Source organism: Balaenoptera physalus, assembly GCF_965194825.1.
Source record: "Balaenoptera physalus genome assembly, chromosome: 8".
NCBI lineage: Eukaryota > Metazoa > Chordata > Mammalia > Artiodactyla > Balaenopteridae > Balaenoptera > Balaenoptera physalus.
Window position 1 is genome coordinate 110,543,879 of NC_138887.1, and position 27,350 is coordinate 110,571,228.

Below are 27,350 nucleotides of genomic sequence, written 5' to 3' on the forward strand. Positions count from 1 at the left end.
ATTAATAAACTAAAAAACAAAATGTTTATCATCAGGGAAATGAAGAAAGGGGTATAGGGAAATATTTATTTGGGTTGTTATGACAACAGAACAAGCCATCACAACAACATTCTTTCTTTTTCATCTGCTAAACTTTGGCTTGACAGAGCCTTAAGAAACACTCAGTGTCCACCCTAGAGATGAAACGGAGCAGAAATGTTATTCTAAATTTGATAGATTTTTGGCTCAACTTAAAACCCTTCTGTAACTCACACGGTGTTTGCCACGGCTCCCAGCTCTTCCCTCTTGCAGCGGGCAGACGCACCCGCGGTGCTGAGCAGATGAGTCCTGCGATGGGGAGGGTGCTGGTGGCGGTGACTACAGGCCGGAAGCAGGCTAACGTCCGCCCCGCGATATCACAGGGCCACTCCCTGAGTTTGCGGCATGCCCTGTTCTCGTGCCCTGCTCTGTGGTCTTAAGAAGACTGGGGCTACAGACGGCAATCGGGAGAGGCCTGCTTCTCACTAAGCAGGGCTGGAACTCAGTGCATGTGCAGCCTGTAGAGAGCAGTGTCAGCTGATGAGGATGAAAGTACCGGCTGAACTTAGGCTGAAGGCTTTCTTAATAGACTCTGCCAGGTCAGACAGCTTGCGGCCAGCTACTTGTTTGTCATGGCCTGGCTGAAAAACACTTCAATCCCCTCTAGCTATTTTCCCGTAAATCAGAACTAGATGGAGGCCGACGCCTCCCAGAGGAGTACCCTTAGGCGGAGTGGAGGAGAGAAGGAGGGTTCTGGCTTTCTCCCTCAGCGACGTCACACCCACCATGCTTTTTGGCGGCGTTTCTGTGCTTCGATCATTAGCGAGGTCCCTCCCTCCCAGGTGAGCCAGACTTCCTGTGCGCGCTCCCTGTTAGGGGAGGGGGCACATCTGAGGGTCAGAGAGGCCCCCTCAGAAGAAGGCAGTTAAAACTGCAAGAGCAGGTGCAGAGGGTACCCCCAGCTGCTGAGCACAGGCTAGAGCAGAGGCCTGGGAATCCCGTGAGAGCGGATCCACAGCACGGTGTGTATTTATCTCTAACCCACATAAGGTGAAGAGGGCCATAGCGGAGCTCTCACAGTGAGCTACCTCAGCATCTCACCGCCCTGAAGTGCCCACGATTAGAATCCCTCTAAGGGAAACGCTATCTAGATGGTTTCTACTGAACCAGATCCCCTGGGAGAGGAGTGGGCCTCCGTGAGGGTGGGGAGGGGCAGATGTCTGGTTATAGGGCTGACTTTCCCTCAGTAGCGCCTTCATAGAATTCCAGAGCATTTGAGCTAGAGGGGTCCCACAGGAATTACACAGTCTACTCCCCCACTTCACAGCTGGGTAGATGACGTGGTTGTCCCCTGGGGCACTTTTTAAAAATTTATTTATTTATTTTTGGCTGCGTTGGGTCTTCATTGCTGCAAGCGGGCTTTCTCTAGCTGTGGAGAGCGGGGGCTACTCTTCATTGTGGTGCGTGGGCTTCTTATTGCGGTGGCTTCTCTTGCTGTGGAGCACAGGCTCTAGAGCGCAGGCTCAGTAATTGTGGCACGTGGGCTCAGTAGTTGTGGCTCACGGGCTCTAGAGCGCAGGCTCAGTAGTTGTGGCGCACGGGCTTAGTTGCTCTGCGGCATGTGGGATCTTCCCGGATCAGGGCTCGAACCCGTGTCCCCTGCATTGGCAGGCAGATTCTTAACCACTGTGCCACCAGGGAAGCCCCTTGTTTTTTGGTTTTTAAAAATATTTATTTATTTATTTGGCTGTGCAGGGTCTTAGTTGTGGCATGTCGGATCTTTAGTTGCGGCATGTGGGCTCTTAGTTGCGGCACGTGGGATCTTTAGTTGTGGCATGCATGCGGGATCTAGTGCCCTGACCAGGGATCGAACCCGGGCCCCCTGCCTTGGGAGTGCGGAGTCTTAACCACTGGACCACCAGGGAAGTCCCCCCTGGGGCACTTTGGAAATCACAGGATGCCTGAGGGGGATGAGTCCTGGGTCAGGAATTGGGGTGGGCGGACCTTAGTAAGTCCTGGAGTAAGATCGCTGGGAGGGCAGACACCAAGGAGCGCAGTGCCTGGAGGCCTGGGGCACCCTGGCCGCAGAGTCAGAGCATGTCCTAGCTGGGAGAGACTCCGGAGGTCACCCAGTCCACATGCCTCACTGGGGTCCTGGCTGGAAGACTGAAGGCGGTAAGGGGGGGTGGGCCCTGGGGAGAGAAGCACAGGTGTCTAAGCGTCTTCAGGAGACAATTCTGGCCTGATTGCCAAGCACCAAGGGGGTCCTAATGGCATGTTTTTAAAAAGACTGTAGACGGACAGCCTCACAGACACTACCTCCCCCCACCCCCAGACCATGGCGGCCTGCTCGGCCTCCTCCCTTTCCCTGGAGCCAGCTGACCTTGTCTGAAGGCCGGCTCTCCCACTGACCCCTCCCTTGAGCAAAGCGACTTAACCTCCGTGTGCTTTTTAGCTTCCTACTCATAGAACCTAACTGACTGAGTTGTCAAGAGCCTGAGAGAATACAGGCCAAACCCTTAGAGGAGCCTGGCCCAGGGCGGCTTCCGGCGTTCCCTGCTCTCACGGTTGCGCTGTTGTTATTCTCATCAGGTTCGCTCATGCTGGGTTTCCTTCTCTTCCTGCCTCAGAGCTCTCAGGGCCTTCCTTTCTTTATTTCCCCACCTCTTCAGGTCCACATGGAACAAGTGTTGGGTGGAAAGATAATTTATTGGGCAAGAGAGAGAACACTCTGAGCCATTTGTAACAGGACAATCGTGGGCTGCTTCTGGGGACCATGAGACACAGGAGCCCACGAGACACCGAAGCCCTAGCAAGTCAGAGCTCCGAGGGGCCGGTCACAGACAAGCCCTTGTTTCCTAAATGAGGAGACCCGGGGCCAACAGCTGAGGGTGTTCAGGCCTCCTCCCTATCCGGGAAGACCCCTCTTGTGTGATGACAGATGGACGTGCACGTCTGAATGTTGTAAAGGGTCTAAAGATGTAATCCAGGTATTTTATATGCACATGCATGCACAGGCACACACTAATTAGTGCACCATGGCCTGGCTCCGGACCCAAAGAAGGAGCCAAAGTTACCCATGTCCCTGCCCCCGCCTCCTCCCCTACAAAAACCCCGTCTCCTCAGTGCCCCACGTCTGGCAGCTGCTGCAAAAGAAAACAGCCAGTGGGCAGTAAGGGCCCTATGGCGAGAACGGCGTGCAGCAGCTACAGCTGGCACTTTACGCTCTCGTGGGTGTTTGCTGCTTGAAGAGACTAAATCTCTCAGGGCAGAGTGCCAGGCACCATGGCAGGTGGGGTGACGAGAGAAACTCCCAAGTCCCTCTAATCAGAACACCGCGGTGACTTGTCTCCTGCCAGAGCAGGAGGGGAGGGGGCTGGGAGGACCGACCAAGACCCAGGGCAGGGCAGGCTCCATTCTCAGGGATGGGGTCCCTTCACCGTCCATTGTCTCTCATTACAGCAGCTCCGTGTGAGGGAATGCCCAGAGTTCAACCGGTCAACCCAGAAATCTGTCCAGCGACAAGGTAGAGGTGGCCAAGTCCCTTCCCAGACATCTGTGTCCTAAGTACTTCCCGGTGTCCTGGTGCCCTGAGCCTCTGACACATGCCCTCTGCTGCCCTGCAGGGATGCACTGGTCTTTGATGAGGCTCCCCTCCCTTTCTGTTCCCAGCTTCTCTTTCATTGTACCTTCATGAGAAAGACAGATGATACTTTCTATTCTCCTTCCCCCTGAGGAAAGCCTGGGTTAGGGCGGGGGGCCACAGGCCCTGGTGGCCGCTCCTCTCGAGTCACGCCCACCTTCTCAGACATTTTCTCAGGCTGGACCCTTCCCGAGCCTAACATCTTTAAACCAGAAGCAAGCGCCTCAAGGGGCTGTTTGCCCCATCTCCACTCCTTGGTGGGCCTTCTACTCCTTGCCTAGGTCTTTCTGAGATCCATCATTTTCCCCTCCCCCAAAGGAAAGCCTGAGAATTCTACAACTAAAGATGGTGGGGGAGTCGGGGATGGTAGGGCTTCCAGAGAATACAGACAGTTACTCGAGTGAGTGCCGGTGAAATCCCATCCTGGTCACGGAAGGGTTATTTCTCATCCTTAGCTTCCAGGGCCCTAACCCGGAGAACTCTCTGGTCCAAAGTCCCCAGTGCCCAGGGAGCTTGGAGAGCTGCCTGGCGCGCAGCACCAGCTGCAGGCTATAGGCAGGGCCTGCTTCCTGAGCTGACAAAAGTACACAGGGAGTACAATAGCTATGACATTAAAAGTGAATAGCTGGCTCAAAGGCAGGGTGGGAGCAGCCTGGGGGTAGCCAAGTGGCTGCCTTCCAAGGAGTAGCATCATCAAGGTGACCAGATGGGCTGCGGCGGAGAGAGGGCTGGATTCCATTTCCCACCACGCCTCCTGATGGACCCCACATTCATACACTTTGTCCTTTCCGTCCTTCTTTCCCTTTTCTTCTTCCTCCCTTTTGTTTTCTAGAGTCGAGAGTCGTATTTCCTCTCCAAACCACAGTTCTCCAATTTTCGTGTTTTGGCATTTCTTCCTTCCAGATGGACTCTCAGCTGGCCTCCCTGCCTCTCCTGGTCGGTTGGCCCGTCTCTAGCTGGGCCCCATATCTCAGCCCTTCCTGTAATTGCAGCCACCACTTGTGCAACTATGTCCTCAGCTCCAAAGCGAGGAAGGCTCTGATTCGGTATTTTGAAATGATGAAAATGCCAGGAATTTTTTTTTTTTTCTTTTTCAAAGTTCAGAATTAACCCAAATCCCTACCTGCATCTCTTTCAGGATCTTCTTTGATTTGTGGCCTGGGCTTTGCAAATCACTGAATGTGACCACGAGGATGTGGGTTCATCCTACTGGGCAGTGAGTCTGTGTGTGTGATTTACGTTAGTACTGAGAGGAAGGGATGCCTTAGGCTCTGTCTCTGCTTTCCACCATATGGCCCTGCAGCCCTCCATGAAACGGGCCTTGCCCATCTCTGCCAGTTCCTGGCTTTCCTCTGGGCTTTCCTCTCTGCGCAGCTACACTGAGCTGCTTTGCAAGTTCCTGAAGGCGATGCTCTTGGCCTCCCGTCTCCCTGCCTTTGTACAGACAGCTCCTTTTGCCCGGAATGTGCTTTCTACTTGCTCTTCACCTTAAGACACAGGGAACTCGCCTCCTCTGGGAATGCGCACCCTCCTCGCTCTCCAGATGCTCTGCCTCTAGTCAGCCTTTACGACATGCTGCTGGGTGGTCTGTTTACTTCTCCACTCCCCCCCTGGACTGAGGCCTCTTTGAGGACAGCTCTGTGTCTCTTATGCCTCTTTCCTTAGCACATGGAAGGGTGCCCAGCACAAAGCAGAATGAGTGAAAAGTAGACCAAGTACCAGAAAAGTAGTGCACAGAAGTGTGGGCTCACCTCACTTTACACAACTGGTGTGCCTCACAAACCTCCAGCCTTAGTTGCCCACTGACTCACACCCCTTCTTCAGAGGATCTGCCTCTGCAATCCCAGGCAGTCCCCACCCTACAGATTCCAGACAGTGTGAGACGCCTGCCGCTCAAACACCTTAGCGGGAGTAGCCACGGGTGGTACCTGAGTTTGTCTGCGATGAAGATGACCCTCCTTTCCAGAAGCAGGGAGGCAAAAACACAGAGCAGGTGTCGGACGCTGAGACAGGAAAAGAGAGACTCAAAGTCCACGTGTTCGAGCCGGGAGTCCAGAGGGCGGCACAGTTCAATCACCTGCCGGGGAACAGGAACAGCATGAGGGGGGCCAGGCCTCTAACACGCAGTGCAGACCTGGGGCTCTGCGATCTGCAGCAGGGGTGGCCCACTGCCAGTGGAAAAGGGAAAGAGAAAAAAGGAAAACAAAAGGGACTGGGAAAAGAGAGATCGCAGGAGATTGGGGAAGGAGGTGTGTTTGGTAGGGACTCAGTCTCACAGCTGCGTGTGAGGACAGTTTGGACGGAGGCGGGGAGACAGGACTGCAGAACAAGAGGCCCTCGGCCCAGGATGGCTGGAGACCCTCCTTGTCCATAACATATCTGGAGCCCACACAGGGAGTTCTATGACTGTTGAGGTCCTGTCCCTCACAGTCCCACAGCAAAGCGTCTCTGTCTCACATGGGAATCACAGGCTCACGCAGAAGGACCAGCAGATCCGAGCACCTCTTTCAAGACTCACCTCCTCTAGAAGGTGATTCATAATGAACTCAACCCCATTCCAGCCCCTTCCCAATGATGGCTCTTTGGGCTTGTATGCTTAGTGTGCGTATCTTCTCACTCCATACTTGTTGAAATGTTCCTGAGTTCAAGTCATTACTCATGTGCAGGTTTTTCTTTTTAAATAGCTGACTCCTTCTTGGTGAGCAGAGACTGGCTTCTACTCTCAGCACGGCACCTGCCCGGTGCTGCCCAGACAGTGGGGCTCACTAAGGTTGACACCCCCATGGCCAAGCCATCTGCGTCTGTAGGGGTGGTTTAGGATTCTCCAGCAACAGGGAGACTGCTCCTCTCTGTGCTGGGAAGTTGGGTTGTTCCAGAATATCCCAGACACATCCTCATCCTTCCCCGGTCCCCAGAGGGGACCTGCTCTTCCGAGGGTCTTTAGAACTGGAGACTCAAGACTGAATGGGATCTGCCCTCTGATATCCACAGAGTCACACATAGGGAATGGGAAGGATGAAAACAAGCCCTTTTCCAGCCCAGCCAAGGAAAGGGACATGCTTCAAAGTCTAGGATGAATAAAAGGTAGTACCTGAGCTTATCTTCCCTGAAAAGAATCTGCTTTACACTATCAAGTGGTAGCGGTGATGCAGACCAAAAACCTAAATAGGTTCAAATATGATTTATGAAGGTAGTAGGCTAATAAGAGAAGCTAAAGATGTTCACTGCCCTGGCATAGTTCTGAGCCAGAATCCTGGGCTGGACGGACTGGACTTAGGGTGGAATTTATGTTACTCTTAGAGGTGGGTGATCTGGGCCAGGCTGAGGAGCAAGGGGACATCACTGAATGTGACAGCCCACTGAAAGCCAGCCCCTGGGACCACTAGGACTTGGCCACTCTCTGGGCTACTCCTCCCAGGACAGGAAAGGACTCTGATGGCTTACCTCAGTTCCTGATCCTGGCAAGAAGTTCTTGACAACAATGGTTTTGCCCAGGGCTGGGAAAGGGGCTTCCATGACGCTCCTCATGAGAGGCTGGACCAGGGCGGGAGAGATGCCTCGTCGTTTTTCCACCTCATCCAAGATCTGCAAGGGGCAGAAAAGCAGCTCAGCTATCCTGAAGTCAGGTCACCAAGGTGTAGCTCTGTTCCAGATGAAGTGGGCCTGCCACAGAGGCTGAGGAATTGTGGGGAAGCCCGTTGTCCTCATCAGGCCAAACAAAGTCTCTTTCACCTTGTGTGTTAGGGCCCCAATTCTCTCCTCTATGCAGCCACTCTTTTTCCACGTGACTCTGTAATTTCTCCCACTAAAGGGGTGAAGTATAGTTTCTTGCCCCCTTGACTTTGAAAACTGTCCTATTTGTCACACGGGTATGGCCACTGTGACTTACTGGATTGATGTATGCATTCTCAGTGGGAAGAATAGCACCCCCAAAGAGGTAAAAATTGGTTTGGGGGTTGGTGGTGAAAAACTTAGATATTGTGAGGGTTTATAGCCTTCTAAGGTGCCATAGTACATAAACAGATATGCGATATATCTATGGAATTAAAATTTCTCTGTGGGGGGGGACTTCCCTGGTGGCACAGTGGTTAAGAATCTGCCTGCCAATGCAGGGGACACGGGTTTGAACCCTGCTCCGGGAAGATCCCACATGTCGCGGAGCAACTAAGCCCCTGCACCACAGCTACTGAGCCTGCGCTCTAGAGCCCACGAGCCACAACTACTGAGCCCGCGTGCCACAACTACTGAAGCCCGTGTGCCTAGAGCCCGTGCTCCGTAACTAGAGAAGCCACCGCAATGAGAAGCCCGCGCACTGCAATGAAGAGTAGCCCCCGTTCGCCACAACTAGAGAAAGCCCATGCACAGCAACGAAGACCCAATGCAGCCATATAAATAAATTAATTAATTAAATAAATCAAATAAATTAAAAAAAGTTTCTCTGGGGGGTAGCCATTAGGGCAACACAAACCAAAACCAATGAGATACCACTTCATACCCATTAAGATGGCTGAAATAAAACACAGGTAACAGGTATTGGTGAGGAAGTGGAGAAATTGAGACCCTCACACACTGCTGGCGGGAATGTAAACTAGTGAAGTTTTTCTTTTGAAAACAGTCTGGCAGCTCCTCAAAAAGTTAAACATAGAGTTACTATATGACCCAGCAATTCCACTCCTAGGTATTTAACAAAGAGAAATGAGAACATGTTCATATGAAAACTTGTACATGAATGTTCATAGAGCATTATTCATAGTAGTCAAAAAATGGAAATAACCTAAATGTCCATCAACTGATGAATGATAAACAAAATGTGATATTCATATAGTGGAATATTATTATTCAGCCATAAGAAGGAATAAAATACTGATACGTGCTACAACATGGATGAACCTTGAAAACACTGTGCTAAGTGAAATAAGCCAGACACAAAGGGACAAATAATGTATAATTCCACTTACATGAGATCCTAGAGTCGAATTCATAAAAGAGACAGAAAGTAGAGTAGAGTGGTGGTTGCCAGGGGCTGGGGGAGGAGGGAACAGAGAGTTAGTGTTTAATGGGTACTAAGTTTTAGTTTGAGGAGATGAAAAAGTTCTGGACATGGACGGTGGTGACGGCTGCACAGCAATGTGAATAAACATAATGCCAATCAATTGTGCACTTAACAATGGCTAAAATGGTAAATTTTATGTTATGTATATTTTAGCACAATAAAAAGACAAAAAATTAAAAATAATTTCATGGGGAGGGGAGGCAATTGAGAAAAAATATCTAAAAAGGCTGCTGAGGGGATCAATAATGAAAAAAAGGTTGAGGACGACCACGCCAGCAGAATGAGGCAGAAGTGACAGTGTGCCGGTTCTAAGCCCAGGCCTTAGGAGGCCTGCCTTATGTGTTTCTGCTCGCCCTCTCGTGCCCCTGCCACAGCTGCGAGAAGAGCACGCATGGGACAGCTTACTGTGTAAGGGAGGTGACAGATGTGTGAGCCAGACCCGCACCCAGACTTGCAGCCTTAAGCACAGCCCAGCCAGCCTAGATCAGCCAACCCCCAGCCTACTAGCAGCACATGAGGGAGCCCGTGGAGACCGGCAGAGCCGAACCCCAGCGGCCTGCCCCTCTGTGAGAGTAAACGATGGCTGCTTTACGCCACGGTGGTTTGTTACATAGCATTATTGTAGCAACACTCTGCCTTTCTTCAGAGATTCTGAGAGCTGTTCTTATCCATGATTCCGCTTTCTGTACTAAGGGACAATTTGCCATTTTACTTATCCTTGTCCCTCACCTAGAAGTAGCTTGAGATCTTGGAATCATTTAGCCAAAGCTCTGTCTATGGTTCTATGCTGAATATTTGCTGTGTGATCTTTGGCAAGTCTTCATACTACAGTCTTAAAAAATATGCTGTCACAAAACTGACGTGAAAATGCAGGACTGTGCATCACACGAGTATGTGAGGATGTTTACTGGCTCTGCACCCCCTGCCCATGACACAGCAATGCAGCTTACGTGAACTCCAAAGCTGCCACTGGGTGCTGGGCTACCTCACATCAGCTGTTTACTCCTAGATTCATAAGCATTCTTACAACAAGGGCTATGACCTACAGCCTTATTTCCATGTTTAAACAAACCCATGTTGAAGACTGGCATCAGCAGCAGTGCATATCTGTGCTACAGCTTGTAAATGACTGACTTTAATGTACAATGACTACCACTTCACGTGGAGTGGAGGTAAGACCATGACTCAGATTACACTGATAACATTAATTACCTCAGACTTGCATACAAGTTCTACCGTGGCAAGAGGTCACACTACATCAGTATAATTCAGGCTTCCTCTGAGTTCAGGAGGAGGGTGGGCAGGAGGGAGACTTTTGTTTCGGAATGCTTTTAGGGAGTGCTGCTTACATCCGTGGACAGCAGATGTAGGACTTCAGTTCTCTAAAAGAAAGCTCAGACTGAAATACGTGCTCAAGAAGGATTTAAAAAAAATTTATGGAGGGACTTCCCTGGAGGTCCAGTGGTTAAGACTCCAGGCTTCCACTGCAGGGGGCATGGGTTCGATCCCTGGTTGGGGAACTAAGATCTGCATGCTCTGTGGTGTGGCCAAAAAAAAAATTTATGGATTATATATTCACATCTGGTTAACACAGGAAAAAAATGTTGAATTATACCTAACTTTTGAGATTGGCATCATATAGCACAGTAATTATCTCCTACACGCCATTCTGGAATACTGGGGTGGGTGAGCCAATTCACCACGGCAATTCCTATGTCTTGATATATTGGCTCATTTTCCAAAATGAAGGACCAAATTATACTAAGATTTTGATAGAGCAGTCTTGCAATAACAAATCTTGCACACACACAAGAGATATACACACACGACACATATATACAACACATAATGTGACAAAAGATAATGCTTAAGAGAAGGAAAGTAAAACGTATGGAACATTCTGGGGAGATCCTCTGTCCCTCCCATCCTCAACTGCAATGACTTTGACCTTCTCCCCTCCCCCATTTTCTGGGCCACAACCTTCATCAACTCATTTCCTGTCCCAAAGATTAGAGAATAGATGAGGCTCAAGGAAGGGAGGAGGAAGAAGTGGGAAGGAAAACGGGTGGGGGAATAAGAGGATAAAAGTCACGGGAGTTAGGGTGTCTCCTGTGTCCTCCTGGGCCCTGCCCTGCATTCCCTCCCTCCCTTTTCTGAGGCCCAAGTCCTCACCTTCGAAAAGAGGCTGAAGCATCCCAGGCGGCTCACGATGCAATAAACTTCAGGGAGACGCTTTCCTTTGCCACCAGGCTTTTTGGAGTGAAACACAAGGAAATCATGAGTGTTACCAATCTCAGGGGAGGAAAGACCCCAAATGTTTTTAACATGGTGCCTATTGTTTCCATACACCATAGCTTTTGAAAATCAGTGAGGTAAGCAGTTACCAATACCCCGTCTTATAGGTGAAAGCACTTCTGGTTACGTAGACATATTTTTTAATTCTCCCAAAGGGACCAAATCAAGAGTGCTGTGCACATAGCAGGTGCTCAATATGGCCTACAGAACCATAAAATAAGGAATCTTAACTTGTTTACCCATATCACTGTAATTCCTCTCAAGGAAATTATTTATTCTTTATCATTATTATAATAATTCCAAATGAGAAATCATTTCTGAAAATCCTTTTTGGAAACTGACTTTTAATTTTCAAAACAAAAAAGGAAAACAATCTCAACACTTAAACTCTAAAGTAATTATATCAGCAAAATTTATTATCCCACTTAACTTTTTCAACTATTATCCATACTTTTTATTCACTAATTACTAAACAGCCACTATGTGCCATGCATTATTCTTGACTATATTAGCCTATTTATAAAAAGACTAAAATATACTCTCGGTGGAAAATGATTTGCCACTACAGAAGATTGTCCCCAAAATCGGCCTCAAAAAGACCCGTTCTTAAATGTTTTGGCATAATCATTTCATTGAAATAAATTTCTGACTTTTAAAGGTTAATGTTCTGAAGGAGACACTTAAATTATTTGCGTCATAAACAATAAAGCCATCCTTCTTCTGCCCTAACAACTATTATGAATGTTCTCTGTAAGCTCTCAAAGTCTGTTTAGCACACTTTATTAGAAAGGACATTTGGCGTGAGGAGAGAAAGGTCATTTATTTGGCAGGGAAAACAATGGAGAAAGTATTTTCTTTCCAAAGGAGACAGACAGTGTTCCCATCTACCAGTAAGACTCACGTGGACCCCCAAATATTCCTCCCTGTTTTTAACTGCCCCGGTGAACTTGCTACACCTCCTGCCCCTTCTCGTGTGGCACGTGGTGAATGAGACCTCAGGAAGCCAGTGCCGGCTCCGCACAGAGCTCTTGCTGCCTGAGAGCAGGACGTACTGACCAGCAGTCTTCGGCAGTAACCGAACCTCCTGCTCCCATCTTCTCCAGTTAAGACAAACGAGAATGTTTCACTGTGGTTGGGAAAACGAAAGTGCGTTACAAAGCAAAACCAAACCAAAGTCACGTCGCGTTGAGCAACCAGGGGACATTCTGGAGGAGGCTGTCTGGCTTGTCCATCTCTGGGCTGGGGCTCCGGTCACCTACAGCTTTGGAGTCTGTGTCAGGGACAGGGAGATCTAAAGTGTCACTGCATCCTGAGAGGAAGCGAGGAATTTTCTTTTCACCCTGAGCCCTCATATAATCCTATCACCTGGGCCATCCCATTGCATGCACACAGCAGTCATTATCTGAGTCCGGGAGTGAGGTGGCATCTGCTGATCTAGGGACGTGCCTCAGCGAGGGGGCAGTGGAAGAGTAGGACACTTCTGTGCCCCGCTCGGAACTGCCCCTTGAGCGGCTCTCCTAGGCACCGTCTGTGCAGGCCAGCCCGAGGCCTGGACCATCCCCAAAGATTGCTGGGCCAACTTCAAGGAACTTAGTATCCCTCAAACACTTAGGATTTGGAGCCTCCTGAGTTTGGTCAGCTACTGAAACATCTGATAAAAAAATATTGGTCTCCAACAACATGGGTTAAAGCAGAAATGTAAACTTATCACAATCCGAGTAACAGCTGGATGGGCTACTGAAGAAATGTTTCCAGAGCACTGGACAAGTATTAGTGACGGGCAATGTTTTCCTAGGCTATGAATTACCTTATTGCCCATCATGTCAGCTTGTGAAACATATTCCCAGGTGGAGCGGGAGGTCTGGGAATCTGCATACTTAGCAAGGTGATGCTTGTCTTCAGGCAAGTTTTAAAAACACCTGTGGAGGAAATTGCTACACTCGGGCCCACCAGGATCACTTAACAGTAGGACCGACTTATGGGGTCTACCATCTATGACCCCCTCTAGTTCTTGCTTTAGTCTCTGCAGGAGGGGAGGGGGATGCCAGCTCATACCTGGTAAACTGCTGGACAGGAGTCCAGTCCTTGGCGTCAGGGAAACAGAATTGGGGGATAGCCTTCAGCTGGTCCTCAGCTTCTCTCATGAACTTGAAAGACCTTTCCAACTGCAGGGAGAAGGGCGAGAGAAGATGGGAGAATAAACCGCAGCACTGGAGAGTGAGGCAGATGCTTGGCAAGAGCACATCTCCCACCTTCCTGAAGTCATGACTGCCACCTTAATCTCCACCTTGAGGAGGGTTTGCAGCTCAGTCTGCTTGGGGCTTTTTGTCTCCAGGGCAGTTCCAACTATAATCTTATGGGGGAAGTGAGGAGAAAAAAAAGTGTGCTTTAGAGAAATGTTCTCTATGCAGAACATTCTGGAATGCAAGTATTTTAATCAATAAGGAAACGCTGTCATAGCAATCCCTTCCAAATCAGAGACTCATGAATCTGCAAGGCAGAGCCTCAAATCCAGTCTTCTGACCTCTGGGCCCAGGCAAATGCACCCGTCCTTGATCTAGGCAAAGATGTTTTATGACACTTTTTAGTGACTACATCCAGCTAAATTATATTATATGGTGAAATTTAACTCATTTCAGGAAGTCTTTGAATGTCAGAACTAAAGGAAAACTAGACATCATCCGGCTTGACCTTCTTATTTTAGAGATAAGAAAATAAGCCCCGGGAAGTTAAGTGATTTGTCCATGATCACACAGCTAGTATGGAATCTAGTAAAGAATCAAAATGATCTTAATCTCTAGTCTGTCTGTCTTTCTTTCTCTCTCTGATTTATCTGACATATAACAGACTGGATGAATATCATCTCATTTCAAAACGGAATGAATCAATAAAGTGTGATTTAGAGATGATATTTAAAGCCATGAGTCTGCTTGTTCTGTGTCTGAACAGGTAATCTGTGCTAAAAAAAAGCACCCCATTCTGGGGAATCTGTTGGACAGCAATGCACATGTAATTAACCATACTGTACTGTACACCTGGAGATGCTGGGACGGTGAATTTTATGTTATGTGTGGTTTTTTGTCTCAATTGAAAAACAAAGGCACTCTAGGTATAAGTTTGGGATACAGAAAGGCATAGTTTATAATTAGCACAGTTAGCTTATAAATTGGTACTTCTAACGTGTTGGGAAGAATTGTTGGCTTTTGTTGTGTTGTTGATGATAGGTTTACACTTGTTAAATTTCCTTTATAAACAGTTAAAGAAAAATAAATTATGCTAAAATTATCTTCAGTCATTTGAAATATCAGATATTTGAAGTGAGTGGAGTATGAATTTCTAAAGTTATGAAATTGTAATGTCTAACCTAAATTCTTACTATAATATTTTCCATAATTTCTTATTTTGTTTTTCATAGTTTGCCATTGGTCTCCACCTTAAACCAGGCTGGCAGAGAGTTTCTGACATCTGCAGGCCAACAGAACCTTTGACTCCTTCACAGAGGATCTACAAGCCTCCCCAAGGCCATGAAACGTCAGAGAAAAGAGGTCTCTGAAGGGAGCATCCAAAGGAATAGAGCACTGGGCTGATGGCTTTCAATTTGAAAACTCACTTCTAGTATGATTCCCCTTAGGCTAGATCAAATTTAACTAAAGCTGCTACCACTATTAATGGTTGAGACAACTATCAATGAGTGAAACACAGTCACCATATGTAGACTGAAAGCCAGTCATTAATTGTCCTTTAGTTTTTCTTCTTCAGAATAAATGTCACTCTTTCTTTTCTGTATAATTGTTCTCTCTTCTATCCACGACTCAGAGGATTCCAAATGGTCCTGGAACAGTCTTTGAGTTGATAATTCACTAGCTCAGACTGTTGCCAAAGCAATAATTTTTGATTACCCTTGGACAGTCTTGCAGAGAAGCAAATACCAGCTGGGTGTAGTTGTTGGAAGGGGTCATTAATCATCACAGAGTGAAGGACCCCAAACTATAAATAATACAAAAGGAAGGAACAATGACATTTCTCCACAGTGGAAACAGCATTAGAGAACTGAAGCGTAGGCCTTGTAGGGAAATGAGTTCTAGCGCTTTTCAACGTGGCCCAGTCCCCATTTGGATGCACCCACCCTCAGACCACATGCACGATACCCATAAATATGTGTATATACACATGTGCTTACACACACTGTCATCAATGTATGAGTTATCAACCCGTATGTGCACATACACGCTCTTACATGCACAGGAGCACATTTATAGGAAGTGGCACACAGAGATCTCTCTTACAAATACAACCAATCACAGATGGCTGGAAAACAGCCTGACCTCCATGAGTTGTCATAAAGATAACTGCAAGATATCAAGCATTTTAATGGAATACGGCAGGCATGATCTCTAGTGTGCAAATATGGAGTGTAAACCTTGATTAAAGTGGCTATAGGGGTGGAGGATAAAACTCATGAAAAAGTGTTAAAAATGAGGAGGCAGAAGGAGAAAAGGGGCCTTCTGACAGAGGGAGCAAGTGAAGGAAAGGAGATATAAAGTAGCCTGGCATGCAAACATGCATATAAAGAATGATCAGCGTAACATTAAAAATACATATCTAAAGAAATACTGGCAGCAAGATACATTTCCAACAGAAAGACAGTGGTTTAATAGATTAGGGTAGGGGCTTCCCTGGTGGCACAGTGGTTAAGAATCCGCCTGCCAATGCAGGGAACACGGGTTCGAGCCCTGGTCTGGGAAGATCCCACATGCCGCGGAGCAACTAAGCCCGTGCGCCACAACTACTGAGACTGAGCTCTAGAGCCCGTGAGCCACAACTACTGAGCCCGCACGCCTACAGCCCGTGCTCCGCAACAAGAGAAGCCACTGCAATGAGAAGCCCGCGCACTGCAACAAAGAGTAGCCCCCGCTTGCCGCAACTAGAGAAAGCCTGCGCGCAGCAACGAAGACCCAATGCAACCAAAAATAAATAATAAATTTATTAAAAAAAAAAATAGATTAGGGTATACCCACATAATGCAGCATTATGTAATTTCAAAAATGATGTTTTAGAATTTGTATTAAATATGTTTATAAACGATGACAGGTTTATAAAACATGGAACGGAAATTACACAATGTATGATCTCAGTTTTGTAAGAAAATTATACTATGAGAAAAGACTGAAAGAAAACACAATAAAATGCTAACAGTGATGATCTCTGTGGGATTAGAGATGACTTTTTTCTTTATACATTTCTGGATTAGTCCCCCTTTCAACAGTGACTATGCAACTTTCCACTCAAAACAAGTTTTAATGTGATGTCTAGGAGTCTGGAGATTCCATGTTGGAAACTCAAGTATTCAATAGTTAGGTTGATTCATTAATTCATTCACAAATTAACGCTTTTATTCCTGGAACACTGGTTAAGTATTGCTATATGTATAACATTGTGCTGCGCCCCAAAGGAAGTAAATAAAATAATAGGACAGTCCTTCATGCGTTGGTGCAAGTGTGGTTCTCAACTAAATATGGGCACACCCATAGCACTGGGGTTTTCAGAGGATCATCCCTGGACCTCAGATAGAGGAAGCGGAATAAGTGCCGGTGTGGAGGGCTGGTGCCTGTGGTTTATTTCAGTTATACACATTTCCATCCTAAACTCCAAGCAGAGCACTTGACTGCTGTGCTGGAACCCAGTGTGCAGGACAGAAGGAAGGCTGGCCCGAGAAAGGAGGAGAGGGACGGCTGGAACCTAGGTCTTGGTAGATGCTGGGATTATGCTTGGGTGGTGGCAGCAAAGGGAGGCCCTGATGGGACTAGGACATGAGCGCCCTCCCCTGGTCCTGTCTCTGAGCACCTGCACTGTATGAATTGTACAGAGACTGTCACATTGTACCTCGTGAGTCCTCGTGGGCTTATCTCATGCCCTCTTATCAGAGTGTAAGCTCCCTGAGGACAGGAAACGCATTTTGCTCATCTTTGTAATGCCCTGGGGCCAAGCAGAAAACAGCTGGAATGTAAAAGGGTCTCAGTAAATTCTGGCTGAACTGAATTAGATGTGGTGGAAGCTCTTTATTACTGATGTCAAAGGCTAAGAATAATTTATATATTCTAGGCCATGTCATTTTCGGCTTTATTGAGCGCCGTTTCATTTTAGGAGCCATGATTTAATATATGGTAAAGCCACATCCACATAGCCATGACCCATGTGAGAACAGAACAGGATTCTCGTGCATACGCACATACGGAGGCACACAGGGCACGTAGGGGTGTGTAGCATGGACACAAACATGACACTCCTTAGGGAGAGTCGTGCGGTTGATGGAAAGAAGCTTCTAGGACAGGCTGGGAAGAGACGTGGCTGGATAAGGAGACGGGGAGGATGAAGACGATAGTACAGTCAGCACAGTGACCACAGGAAGGGGGTAAGCATTTCTGTCCCTGCTTTGAGTCTTGACTCTCACACCTCCTCGGACCTCCCAAATTCTCCAGCAGCAGTTTTTTTCATTTGATATACCTTAATTAGGACCCATTTTTGAAATTCTAGACACTGAATGTTCCTTGGGCTCCTGTACCTCCCTGAAACCGTGAGTCCCAGTAAGATTTTGTCAAGAATGCTGCAGTCCCTGGCAGGCCACAGAGGCCTGGCCCACCCTGTACCTTCAGAGGGAACTGCTGGGTGAGTTCGGGCACATAGGCAGCCCCGGCCTGCTTCTTGTGCAAAGACACGACCACAAAGTACTCGAAGAGCTGCCTCTCCTGGTACTCGATGAGCTCCCGATCCAGTGATGGGTATCTTGGAGCCTGCTTCAGGCGTGACTTCACATTGACCAGGCGCTGGCTGTGGGCTGGAGAGGGAGGAGACAGAGAGAGAGAGAGAGAGAGAGAGGGAGAGAGAGGGAGAGAGAGGGAGGGAGGAAGGGAGGGAGAGAACGCCTGAAAATGACTCACTCCCAATATGGAATTGCAAAGAGCTGCAACACGTTGTGTAATTGCTAGCTCAAAGAACTTCTTCTAATCCTAAAAGAGTGTGCCCGCATTTCACAAATCAGTACAAAGCTCTTTATTTGGGATTCTTGCCAGAGGTCTAGTTGGAGCAGCACCCGCCGGGCCACCAGGCTAATCGGGGTGCAGGAGCCTGGAATGTGGGATCTGCTGTCTGGACTTGGGGCAGCGGCTTGAGTGACCCTTGGGTTCCTCTGTCAGATGGGGTGGGGACTCCCCCCTTCACTCACTTCCTTCCTCTTTCAGTTTGGGGGATGTGACAAAATCCAGACCCTAGAGCTTTTGGAGCTGGGAGCTTTGAAAACATTCCGTGTGGCTCAACTGGCAGCGACCTGACTAACTCAGGAACCCCATCGGCCTTCTCTCCTGCCACCATTCTGTGCAATGGAAGTGACTGGCTTCACTCCAGAGGTGGGAGCGGGCGGGCGCCGGAGGCGAATGGGGGAGGCAGGGCCACTGAGAAGACGGGTTCCCATCACCTCACTGAGCAGCGCTGGACTATGGCTTTCTGTGGCTTCCCCCTAGGGCCTGAAAAGTTGTGGAAAACTCACTAAAGCCTAGACCGAGATCACCAAATTTAGATCCATGGGGACCAATAATTTCAGCGACTTCATTTGACAGATGAGGAACTAGAGGCCCTAGATCTCAAGTGATTTCCTCCAGATCACAGAGCCATTTTAACACGAGTAGGGCAAGAGCCCCAGGTCTCTGGAGTCCCAGGCCAGCACACTGTACCTTACACAGGTGTGAAAAACACCTATGACATAACGGAAAGGCGCAGGAACGGGGTGTCACTGCAGTGGTAGCCTCCCTGGATCTCTAGAACAGAGCTGTAGGCTCAGGAACCGAACAGGCCCACTCTGGCCAGGCTCAGCCTTTCACGCCTTGCCCAACAAGCTCGTGCAAGGCCACTGTGTCCCGTCGCTCACGCTGAACCAGGAAGGGCCACCTTCGCAGCTTCCCAGCCACCTGCACGCGCCCTGCACGGCAACTGCTCTTCTCACCTTTCAGCTTCTCCTCGGTGTCACTGTCAGACTCACTGTTCTCATCTGTCACTAGACAAGAAAACACAACAACAAAAGGAAGAAAGTTGCAAGTGTGGGTTTTTCCAGTGCAGGAAACTTATTATATGTGGTAGCACAAATCCAAGATTTCTAGTTCAGAGGGGCTGTTTTCTTTTTGTCTATTTAAATGTAATGAACAAACTATGTCTTTGTCCAACTATATGTGTTTCCAAATTAATTTGGCTTTAGTTCAGATGGTACCTATATAAGTACAGCAAAAGATACTGGCCCCTTTAATGTATATGAAGCAAAGAAGGCTGCTCCCATGGCGAGGTCAGAGCATGCAGCCCTAGGCTGACCTGATGGATACACAGGGAGACAGGATGGTGGGGGACATTTCCAAAGCCCCCAGCTTGTTCTCCTCCTTGCTGAGTCAACCCCAAACAACAGGAAGCCACTTCTAGGAAGATTCTGTTTTCAGATTCTTGGGGGAGAAGGGATGGTGGCGGGGCCCTACCTTTTCCTGAGTTGCTCTCCGTGGACTGGGACAGCCTCTTCACCCGTTTCTTTCCTCTCCGGGCCTCATAAATGGCATTGATTCGCAACACCAGCTGCCAGACACGGGGAGAAGAAGAGCCGGTGTGGGCACCCTCTTGCCCGTGGCAGCTGGGATTCCTTCGCTGCCCATATTGTCTTTCAGGAGGGCGGCGGGCCAGGGAAAGGGGGTGGGGGGAGACACTTCCCACTGGCCCGCCGGCGTCTTTCAATCATTCCTCTGGGCCAGATAGAAGCATGACTGTCAAGAACACTAAAGGACGCTGCCAGCCTCACTGATGTATGGGCGGGTGTCGTCTGAGTATGCTAACGCAGCCAGCTGAGACAGAGGGAGACGATTTCACTGGCTAAATGGTGTGATGGTTGCTTCCCCTCCGATAGTGCACTGTCACTGTGGTTTGGGAAGGAGCTTTTGCCCCCAAAGCAAAACAAGGAAAGAAAGAGACAGAAAAAAAAATGTTCCCAGGCAGGGCCCCTTTCATGGGAACCATGCCAAAGAGTGTCTGAGCAGCAGGAAGGGAGCAGGGATCGCGGTGGCTCTTGAGTCCGAGCTCAGGATGGCGCGGAGGAGTGCTGTGCACCGGGCACACTGTCCTTCCTGCAGAGGACACACTGGCCGCAGACTTGCTGAGGCCTTTCATGACCTCTCTGGTGCTCAGAAGCCAAGCTGCTCAGCAGACACCTTAGTAAGCAGCACATCCTCCAGACTGACTATAGCAGAACCGTCTGGTGATTGAGGCCCTGGGTCACTTCCCCTCAGGCTTTACGGCACCACCTGCAACTTTCAAGAGAAGAAGCTTCCTGGACTTCCCTGGTGGCACATTGGTTAAGAATCCGCCTGCCAACGCAGGGGACACGGGTTCGATCCCTGGTCCGGGAAGATCCCACATGCCGTGGAGCAACTAAGCCCATGCGCCACAACTACTGAGCCTGCGCTCTAGAGCCCACGAGCCACAACTACTGAAGCCCATGCACCTAGAGCCCGTGCTCCGCAACAAGGGAAGCCACCGCAATGAGAAGCCCACGCACCGCAACCAAGAGTAGCCCCCGCTCAACGCAACTAGAGAAAGCCTGCGCGCAGCAACGAAGACCCAACGCAGCCAAAAATAAATTTAAAAAAAAAAAGAGTAGAAGCTTCCTGGGTTCCACCTGGTTGGGAGAAAGTGAAGTCTACCCATGCATAATCGACACAAACTAACTAGTGACTTTAAAGGGGAGCTGTCTGTAAGTTGCTGCCTTGAAAAGTTTAAAATTCTTTCATACATTGGGAAGAAAAGGAGGGGATGTGCTATGGTAAACTCGGTGATGGGTACCCGTCAGAGACAGTTGCCAATACCCACCTCTGCCCTCTACTCCTAGGACCCCCTCCTTAAAGTAGTTCACCAGCTCCTCTCTACAAGCACTGGCCCACCAGAGAGGAGGGGGCTTATTCTCAAGGTCTCCTTGTGGCCGGCCTGGGTTCTGTCCCCCCAGCTCTGCAGACTCTTACTGACACTGCCCTGCCGTAGCCTCGGACGTCTGCGCCCTCTGGCTCCTGACGGGCAGCCCAGCCCTGGCCTTGCCAGCTCTCTGTGTGAACTCCTCTTCCCTAGCCATGAACCTGACCCGAACGAGGCCTCTGCCTTCACCCCCAAATCCCTGCCATGTGGCAGCTCTTTATATTTGCTCTCACGAACCAGCCGTCTCCTTGAGAGCTCACACCCCTGAATTGGCCTTCTCTTCTTTTCCCGCATGTTCTAACTAGTGGGATGTAACACTAACCCCATTTCCCATGGAAGAAGACACCGTATCAACAGTATTATTCACGACGACCAAGAAGTGAAAACAACCCAAATGTCAACTGATGGATGAATGGATAAACACAATATAGTATGTACATACGATGGAATATTATTCAGCCTTAAAAAGGAAGGAGATTCTGACACACGCTCCAACGTGAATGAACCTTGAGGATTTCATGCTAAGTGAAATAAGTCACAAAAGGACAAATATTGTATGACACCACTTATACAAGGTACCTAGAGTAGTCGAATTCGTAGAGACAGAAAGTAGCATGGTGGTTGCCAGGGGCTGGGGGGAGGGGGGAATGGGGAGGAGGTGTTTAATAGGTGCAGCGTTTCAGTTTGGGGAGATGAAAAAGTTCTGGAGATGGATGATGGTGACGGTTGCAGAGCAATGTGAATGTGAATGCCGCTGAACTATATATTTAAAAATGGTCAAAACGGTAAGTTTTATGTATATTTTATCACGATTTTAAAAATACAGGTAAATAAACAAATGAGTTGCTAGGTCAAATTGTTTTTGGAGAGAAGGAAATTTTTAAACCTATTCAAAATCTCCCCCCAAAATATCCAAAAATTAACTAGAAAGAAGACATTTACAATATAGTTAACATCCTTCCATGTGTTTAAATAAAATGAACACTAGACTGTAAGCTCCATGCAGGCAGGAATTTTTGTCACTTTTGTTTACTGCTGTCACAGTACCTGTATGGAATGGAGCAGGGCCTGGCACACAGTAGGTACTCAATAAATATTTGTTGATTATTAATTTGTTGAATGAATACTGAGCATCTCCTATGTGCAAGGGATTTTGCTAGGAGCTGTGAGGGATAAAAGGATATATGGGACATGGCACACATTCTCAGGGAGTTTACAAGCTAATAGGAAGGACGAAGGTGCATTCATAACTATAAGACAATTCATGAGTGCTATGTAAGTAGTATAAATAATATGACAGAGAAGGTTTTTCACATTTTAAATCAGGTCGTGGAGTAAGTGGAAACCATATATATACTTCAGTTAATAAATCTTTGTTCCTTTTTATTTAAAAAAAAATTTCCCCAGGGAGAAAAACTTAAACAGGCTTTCACACATAATTGAACTTTAACAGGAGATAAGTTTTGTTGTTTTAAAAGTGTTCTGAAAAAAAACCAAAAACAAATAAATGTGTTCTGTACTGGAAGTATTGGCCTTTTTAGAAACTTTTTAAAAGTTGAAAACAAACATTTTAAACTATAAGCTCATTTGGAAGACAGTCTGTTTCAGACAGAGAGTCATCTGGGACCTAATTCTGCCTATGATGGTTGCCTAAGAAACAAAGGATTCCACATAAATCTGCTACAGTGCTAAGGGCGAGCTCACTTCTCATTATAAAGGACAGCACAATGTTTCATGAATCCTGGGGACATCACACCACTGTGTAATTAACTGCTCCGTTTCAGTTGCCACGTCAATGAAGGTACAGGGTTGCTAGGAGAATACAGGGAAGGACTGTCTCTTTCTCTCTCCCCTCCTCCACTGGGACCTCCATTCCTCTTAGGGCTGAGGCGGGAGAAATCAAGGGAAGCATCCATACTTCCAGAAGGGACTCTTATGTACACGTCACAGCAGAGGCAGCCGAAGGAACAGCAACCAACCCATTAACTGATGAGTTGTGAGTAGACCCTTAAGTCCTTCTTGCTAGATAAAAACACAAAAGCAAGGGTTTTGGATAGCAAACGCTTTAAGGTTCCAAAACCTGGAAGTCATGAATGTGCCTGAAAAAGAACCTTTGACTTCAAGTAAAGGATTCAAAGCATTTGGAAAGGATAAGCCTAGGTTAAGATTAAGTAGCAAGTGATAGAACTGAGGATTCATGAGACTTCTAATATACTGTAATGAGCCACTTTTAAATAAATATTTACTGATTTATTTGGTTGCGTCGGGTCTTAGTTGCGGCAGGCGGGCTCCTTAGTTGTGTCATGCGAACTCTTAGTTGCGGCATGCGCGTGTGATCTAGTTCCCTGACCAGGGACCCAACCCCGGGCCCCCTGCCTTGGGAGCTCGGAGCCTCATCCACTGCGCCACCAGCGAAGTCCCTGTAATTAGTCATTTGTTTTCTTTTTAAACATTCCTTTGAAGAATTGAGTACTCCACCTTTATGACTAAAATTTTAATAAGATTTTGTTGTTGTTGTTGTTGTGAAAGTGACAGGTAAAACATGCTGATTTTTCTCCAGATTTGATTACACCTGCCAAACCCTACGTGAGTAAGTGCCTGGGCACTATGTAAGTGGGGCAACTCTCTTCAATTTCAGGCAATAAACTAAGAGGGAACAAACTGCTGCTTGCAAGTTAAACTCATATGAAGTGGCGGAAATAGTTCTACCTTTCTCTCCACCTCTCTATTTTTATATAAAATATGCACACATATTCTCTTCCCCTCAATCTCAAAAAATCTTTTAAAAATATTATAATAGTATAAAGGGGGAAGTGATGGGTAAAAGCGCAGGGGTAGAAGATAGAGGTTAAATGCTTATTAAGAGATACATAGTCAAACTTAGAGTTGTATCAAAGCTCTTTTAACCTCAGCTGATTCATTTGACTGTTCCTGTTCAATTTGCTAAAATAACGGTGAGGCTGTATAGATGTTAATAGCCACTTGTAATTATTCCACTATTGCAGGTTTTTGACATTACAGATATGTGTGAGTCATGCCAGAACAAGAAGAGGCGAGTTAAGACAGTGACTGAAAGACAGCCAAAGGGAGACAGAAAGCGATTCCACCAGGGGTGAAGGAGACTGGGATCCATGTACCAGTGGGAGCTCATTCAGCCAGCATCCAACGATCAATACGCAACCTGCACTGCGCCCTGGGTGGCGCGAGGCAGAACCAGGAGAGCAGGAAGGGGAACGAGGCCTGACTCCTGCCCTCCATCAACAACACAAAGCAAGACATCTTCTCCCCTGTTCCACCTGCAACCCCACTGCTGGGCTGCAGGTGATAGGTCTTCTCTTGCCCACCTGAGCCTAACTGCCCTTACCCTTCAGAATGCACTTTTTTTTTTGGGCTGCGCCGTGCAGCTTGGGGAATCTTAGTTCCCCGAGCAGGGATCGAACCCGTGCCCCCTGCAGTGGAAGCGCGGAGTCTTAGCTACTGGACCGCCAGGGAAGCCCCCAGAATGCCCTCTTGATTGTCCAGGTGACTTAATTTCACTTGAATAAGAATGTGGGGGGCAGGGGTGATATTATGGCTCAAAACACTGATTAACCAAACTGGGTCAGGAGGGACTGGCTTGTGAAAATGTCCCTGGACTTTCAGGTCAATGGGTCACTTTGAGATATCTGATGAAACCTACAGACAACCCACCCCCTCTTCCTTTTATCCCCCCGAACTCATCCATACAGTTTTACATGATTTTGTGGGTTTCATGATCCCCTAAAGTCCATCCATGAACTCTGAAATGAAGAATTCCTGCTCTAAAAGTTCCTGCGGGAAGTTGGTACCAAAGTGGCCAATGAAGAATGACAGGCACTGCAGGGGTTGGACTGAGCAAAGGAAATGTAACAGCAACAGCGGCCACATTAGATGCACATCCAAGCCCTTGGGCACGTTTTGCCTTTGGGGCTGAAAAGAGCCAGAAAAGATGTATTTTTGACAAATGCTCCCTCAGAGCGCAGGCTCCATGTGGTGCCACCTCTGCAGTGGGAGGTGACGGAGTCTGAGTCAGAGCACGAGGGATGGAGCTCTGCTTCTTGAGGCCATGAAGGAGGGAGATGTGGCCTTTTGAGGCTGGCTATTGGAAACACGGTTTGGGATCCTAAGAGTCATCAAGGCAGGGAGAGGGATGGCTAAGAGGAAGGCTACAGGACCACCACAATTATTCTGACAAAGGGCCAGATATCTCAGCCTGCTGGCTTCACCGTGTCTACCCGGCCTGTGGTGAAGCAGGTAGAAGGGCCCAGTGATTTGATCTCTGCCCAGACTCCTCTGCAGCCTTCCTTTGCAGGGAAGGGGGAGTGCACATCTGAACACGAAGCTTGTTGCAAGCCTTACCTTGGGTATCTTTCTCTTCTTCCTGCCGTTCTGTGGGTCTCCGAGGTTAAAGAAAGTGTCATCAGGGCTGCTGGGGGTGGAGGGAGGGCTGATTTTAGAAGGGGACCCAGTGCCATCCCGACTCAGCTTCCTAGTGTCCAGCAGTTTGAAGTTCCTCCTCTCTGAATTTTGCCGGAAAAAAGCAGGTTTGGACAAGGACTGCTGTGAGGGGAGAGGAAAAAAGAAGAGTAAATAAATACAAAGGGACTAAATGAGCGGTAACTGGTGGTGGCAGTGATGGAGACCAAGAAGATCAAGAAGGGAAGCTGGTCTACATTCCCAAGGGTATGTTGAGTTTGCCTACGCTATTATTAAGTGCTCAATAAACACATCATTCAATTATGGAAAATGAGCATGATAAAGGATGCAAGTCTAATCCAGTCTCTCTTTTTAGACAAGTGGGAACTCACCTGGCTCAATCCCTTACTTTACAAATGAGGCTTTCTGATACAATGCACTGGGAGTTACAAGACCTAAGCATAGCTTTGTCCCTGCCACTGGTAAGCTGAGTGCCTTCTATACAAGGAATTTCACTTCTCTGGGCCTCAGTGTCTTATTTCTAAAAATGAGCTGCTTTAAGGTCAAAAGGCAAACAAAAAACCAATTTAAAAAATTTGCGACTTATAGATCTCATATTTTTAATACATGCTACATATTAATGAGAAGAAGACTAACAACTCAGAAGAAAAACAGGCAAAAGATGAGAATCAAAAGTTTACAGGAAAGGAAATATAATAACTTTTATATATATAAAAGATTCTTAGCTTCACTCAATCAGAAAAAAAACCATTAAAACTCCACTGAAGAAACATTTAAAAAAAAATTTTTATTGGAGTATAGTTGATTTACACTGTTGTGTTAGCTTCTGCTGTACAGCAAAGTGAATCAGTTATACATATACATATATCCATTCTTTTTTAGATTATTTTCCCATATAGGTCTCATTATACAGTATTGAGTAGAGTTCCCTGTGCTATACAGTAGGTCCTTATTAGTTATCTATTTTATATATACTAGTGTGTATACGTTAATCCCAATCTCCCAATTTATCCCTACCCCCCAACCCCCCTGGTAACCATAAGATTGTTTTCTACATCTGTGACTCTATTTCTGTTTTGTAAATAAGTTCATTTGTACCTTTTTTTTTAGATTCCACATATAAGCAATATTATATGATATCTGTCTTTCTCTGACTTACTTCACTCAGTATGACAATCTCTAGGTCTATCCATGTTGCTGCAAATGGCATTATTTCCTTCTTCTTTATGGCTAAGTAAAATTCCACTGTATATATGTACCACATCTTCTTTTTTTTAATTAATTAATTAATTATTTATTTTTGGCTGCGTTGGGTCTTCATTGCAGTGCGCGGTCTTCTCATTGTGGTGGCTTCTCTTGTTGCGGAGCATGGGCTCTAGGCACGCAAGCTTTAGTAGTTGCGGCACGCAGGCTCAGTAGTTGTGGCTTGTGGGCTCTAGAGCGCAGGCTCAGTAGTTGTGGCGCACGGGCTTAGTTGCTCCGCGGCATGTGGGATATTCCCGGACCAGGGCTCAAACCCGTGTCCCCTGCACTGGCAGGCGGATTCTCGACCACTGCACCACCAGGGAAGCCCTCATTAGCTTCTTAACTGATAAAAAGGCTTAGTGGGCTGTCGAGGAGAGCATTATCATGTATAACAAGCACAATCTGAGAACAGGAATAGAGGCGAGGAAGAGCAAATAAAACCAAGAGAATCTTTGGGGTTTACAGCCAGTGCAGTGAAACAGATGGAAAGATGGTCAACAATGAAGACAGAATTGTCTGTAGAAAGCCTTTGAAAGTGAGGATATGAAGCCAGCAGGGATCAGCAAGGTTTTTCTAAAAGGCCAGACAGTAAATATTTTAGGCTTTGTGGCCTATACTGTCTCTGTCACAACTACTCAATGCTGCCACTGT

At 47.4% G+C, this 27,350-nt stretch overlaps 1 protein-coding gene across 5 annotated transcripts in view; it reads right to left on the minus strand.

The window, feature by feature from the left end:
• Positions 1–27,350, minus strand: part of DENND2A (DENN domain containing 2A) — a 122,359-nt gene that overhangs the window by 40,502 nt on the left and 54,507 nt on the right. For 3 of the 5 annotated variants that reach the window (XM_082472872.1, XM_082472876.1, XM_082472874.1), the window contains 9 exons: positions 25,377–25,577; positions 19,523–19,616; positions 19,006–19,056; positions 17,657–17,844; positions 13,065–13,174; positions 12,066–12,135; positions 10,887–10,964; positions 7,106–7,246; positions 5,590–5,738 (listed from right to left, as the gene is read on the minus strand). In XM_082472872.1, coding sequence (XP_082328998.1) covers positions 5,590–5,738; positions 7,106–7,246; positions 10,887–10,964; positions 12,066–12,135; positions 13,065–13,174; positions 17,657–17,844; positions 19,006–19,056; positions 19,523–19,616; positions 25,377–25,577 — 1,082 coding nt within the window. The remainder of the gene's footprint in view (positions 1–5,589; positions 5,739–7,105; positions 7,247–10,886; positions 10,965–12,065; positions 12,136–13,064; positions 13,175–17,656; positions 17,845–19,005; positions 19,057–19,522; positions 19,617–25,376; positions 25,578–27,350) is intronic. The other 2 variants (XM_082472873.1, XM_082472875.1) reach the window with 2 other exon arrangements.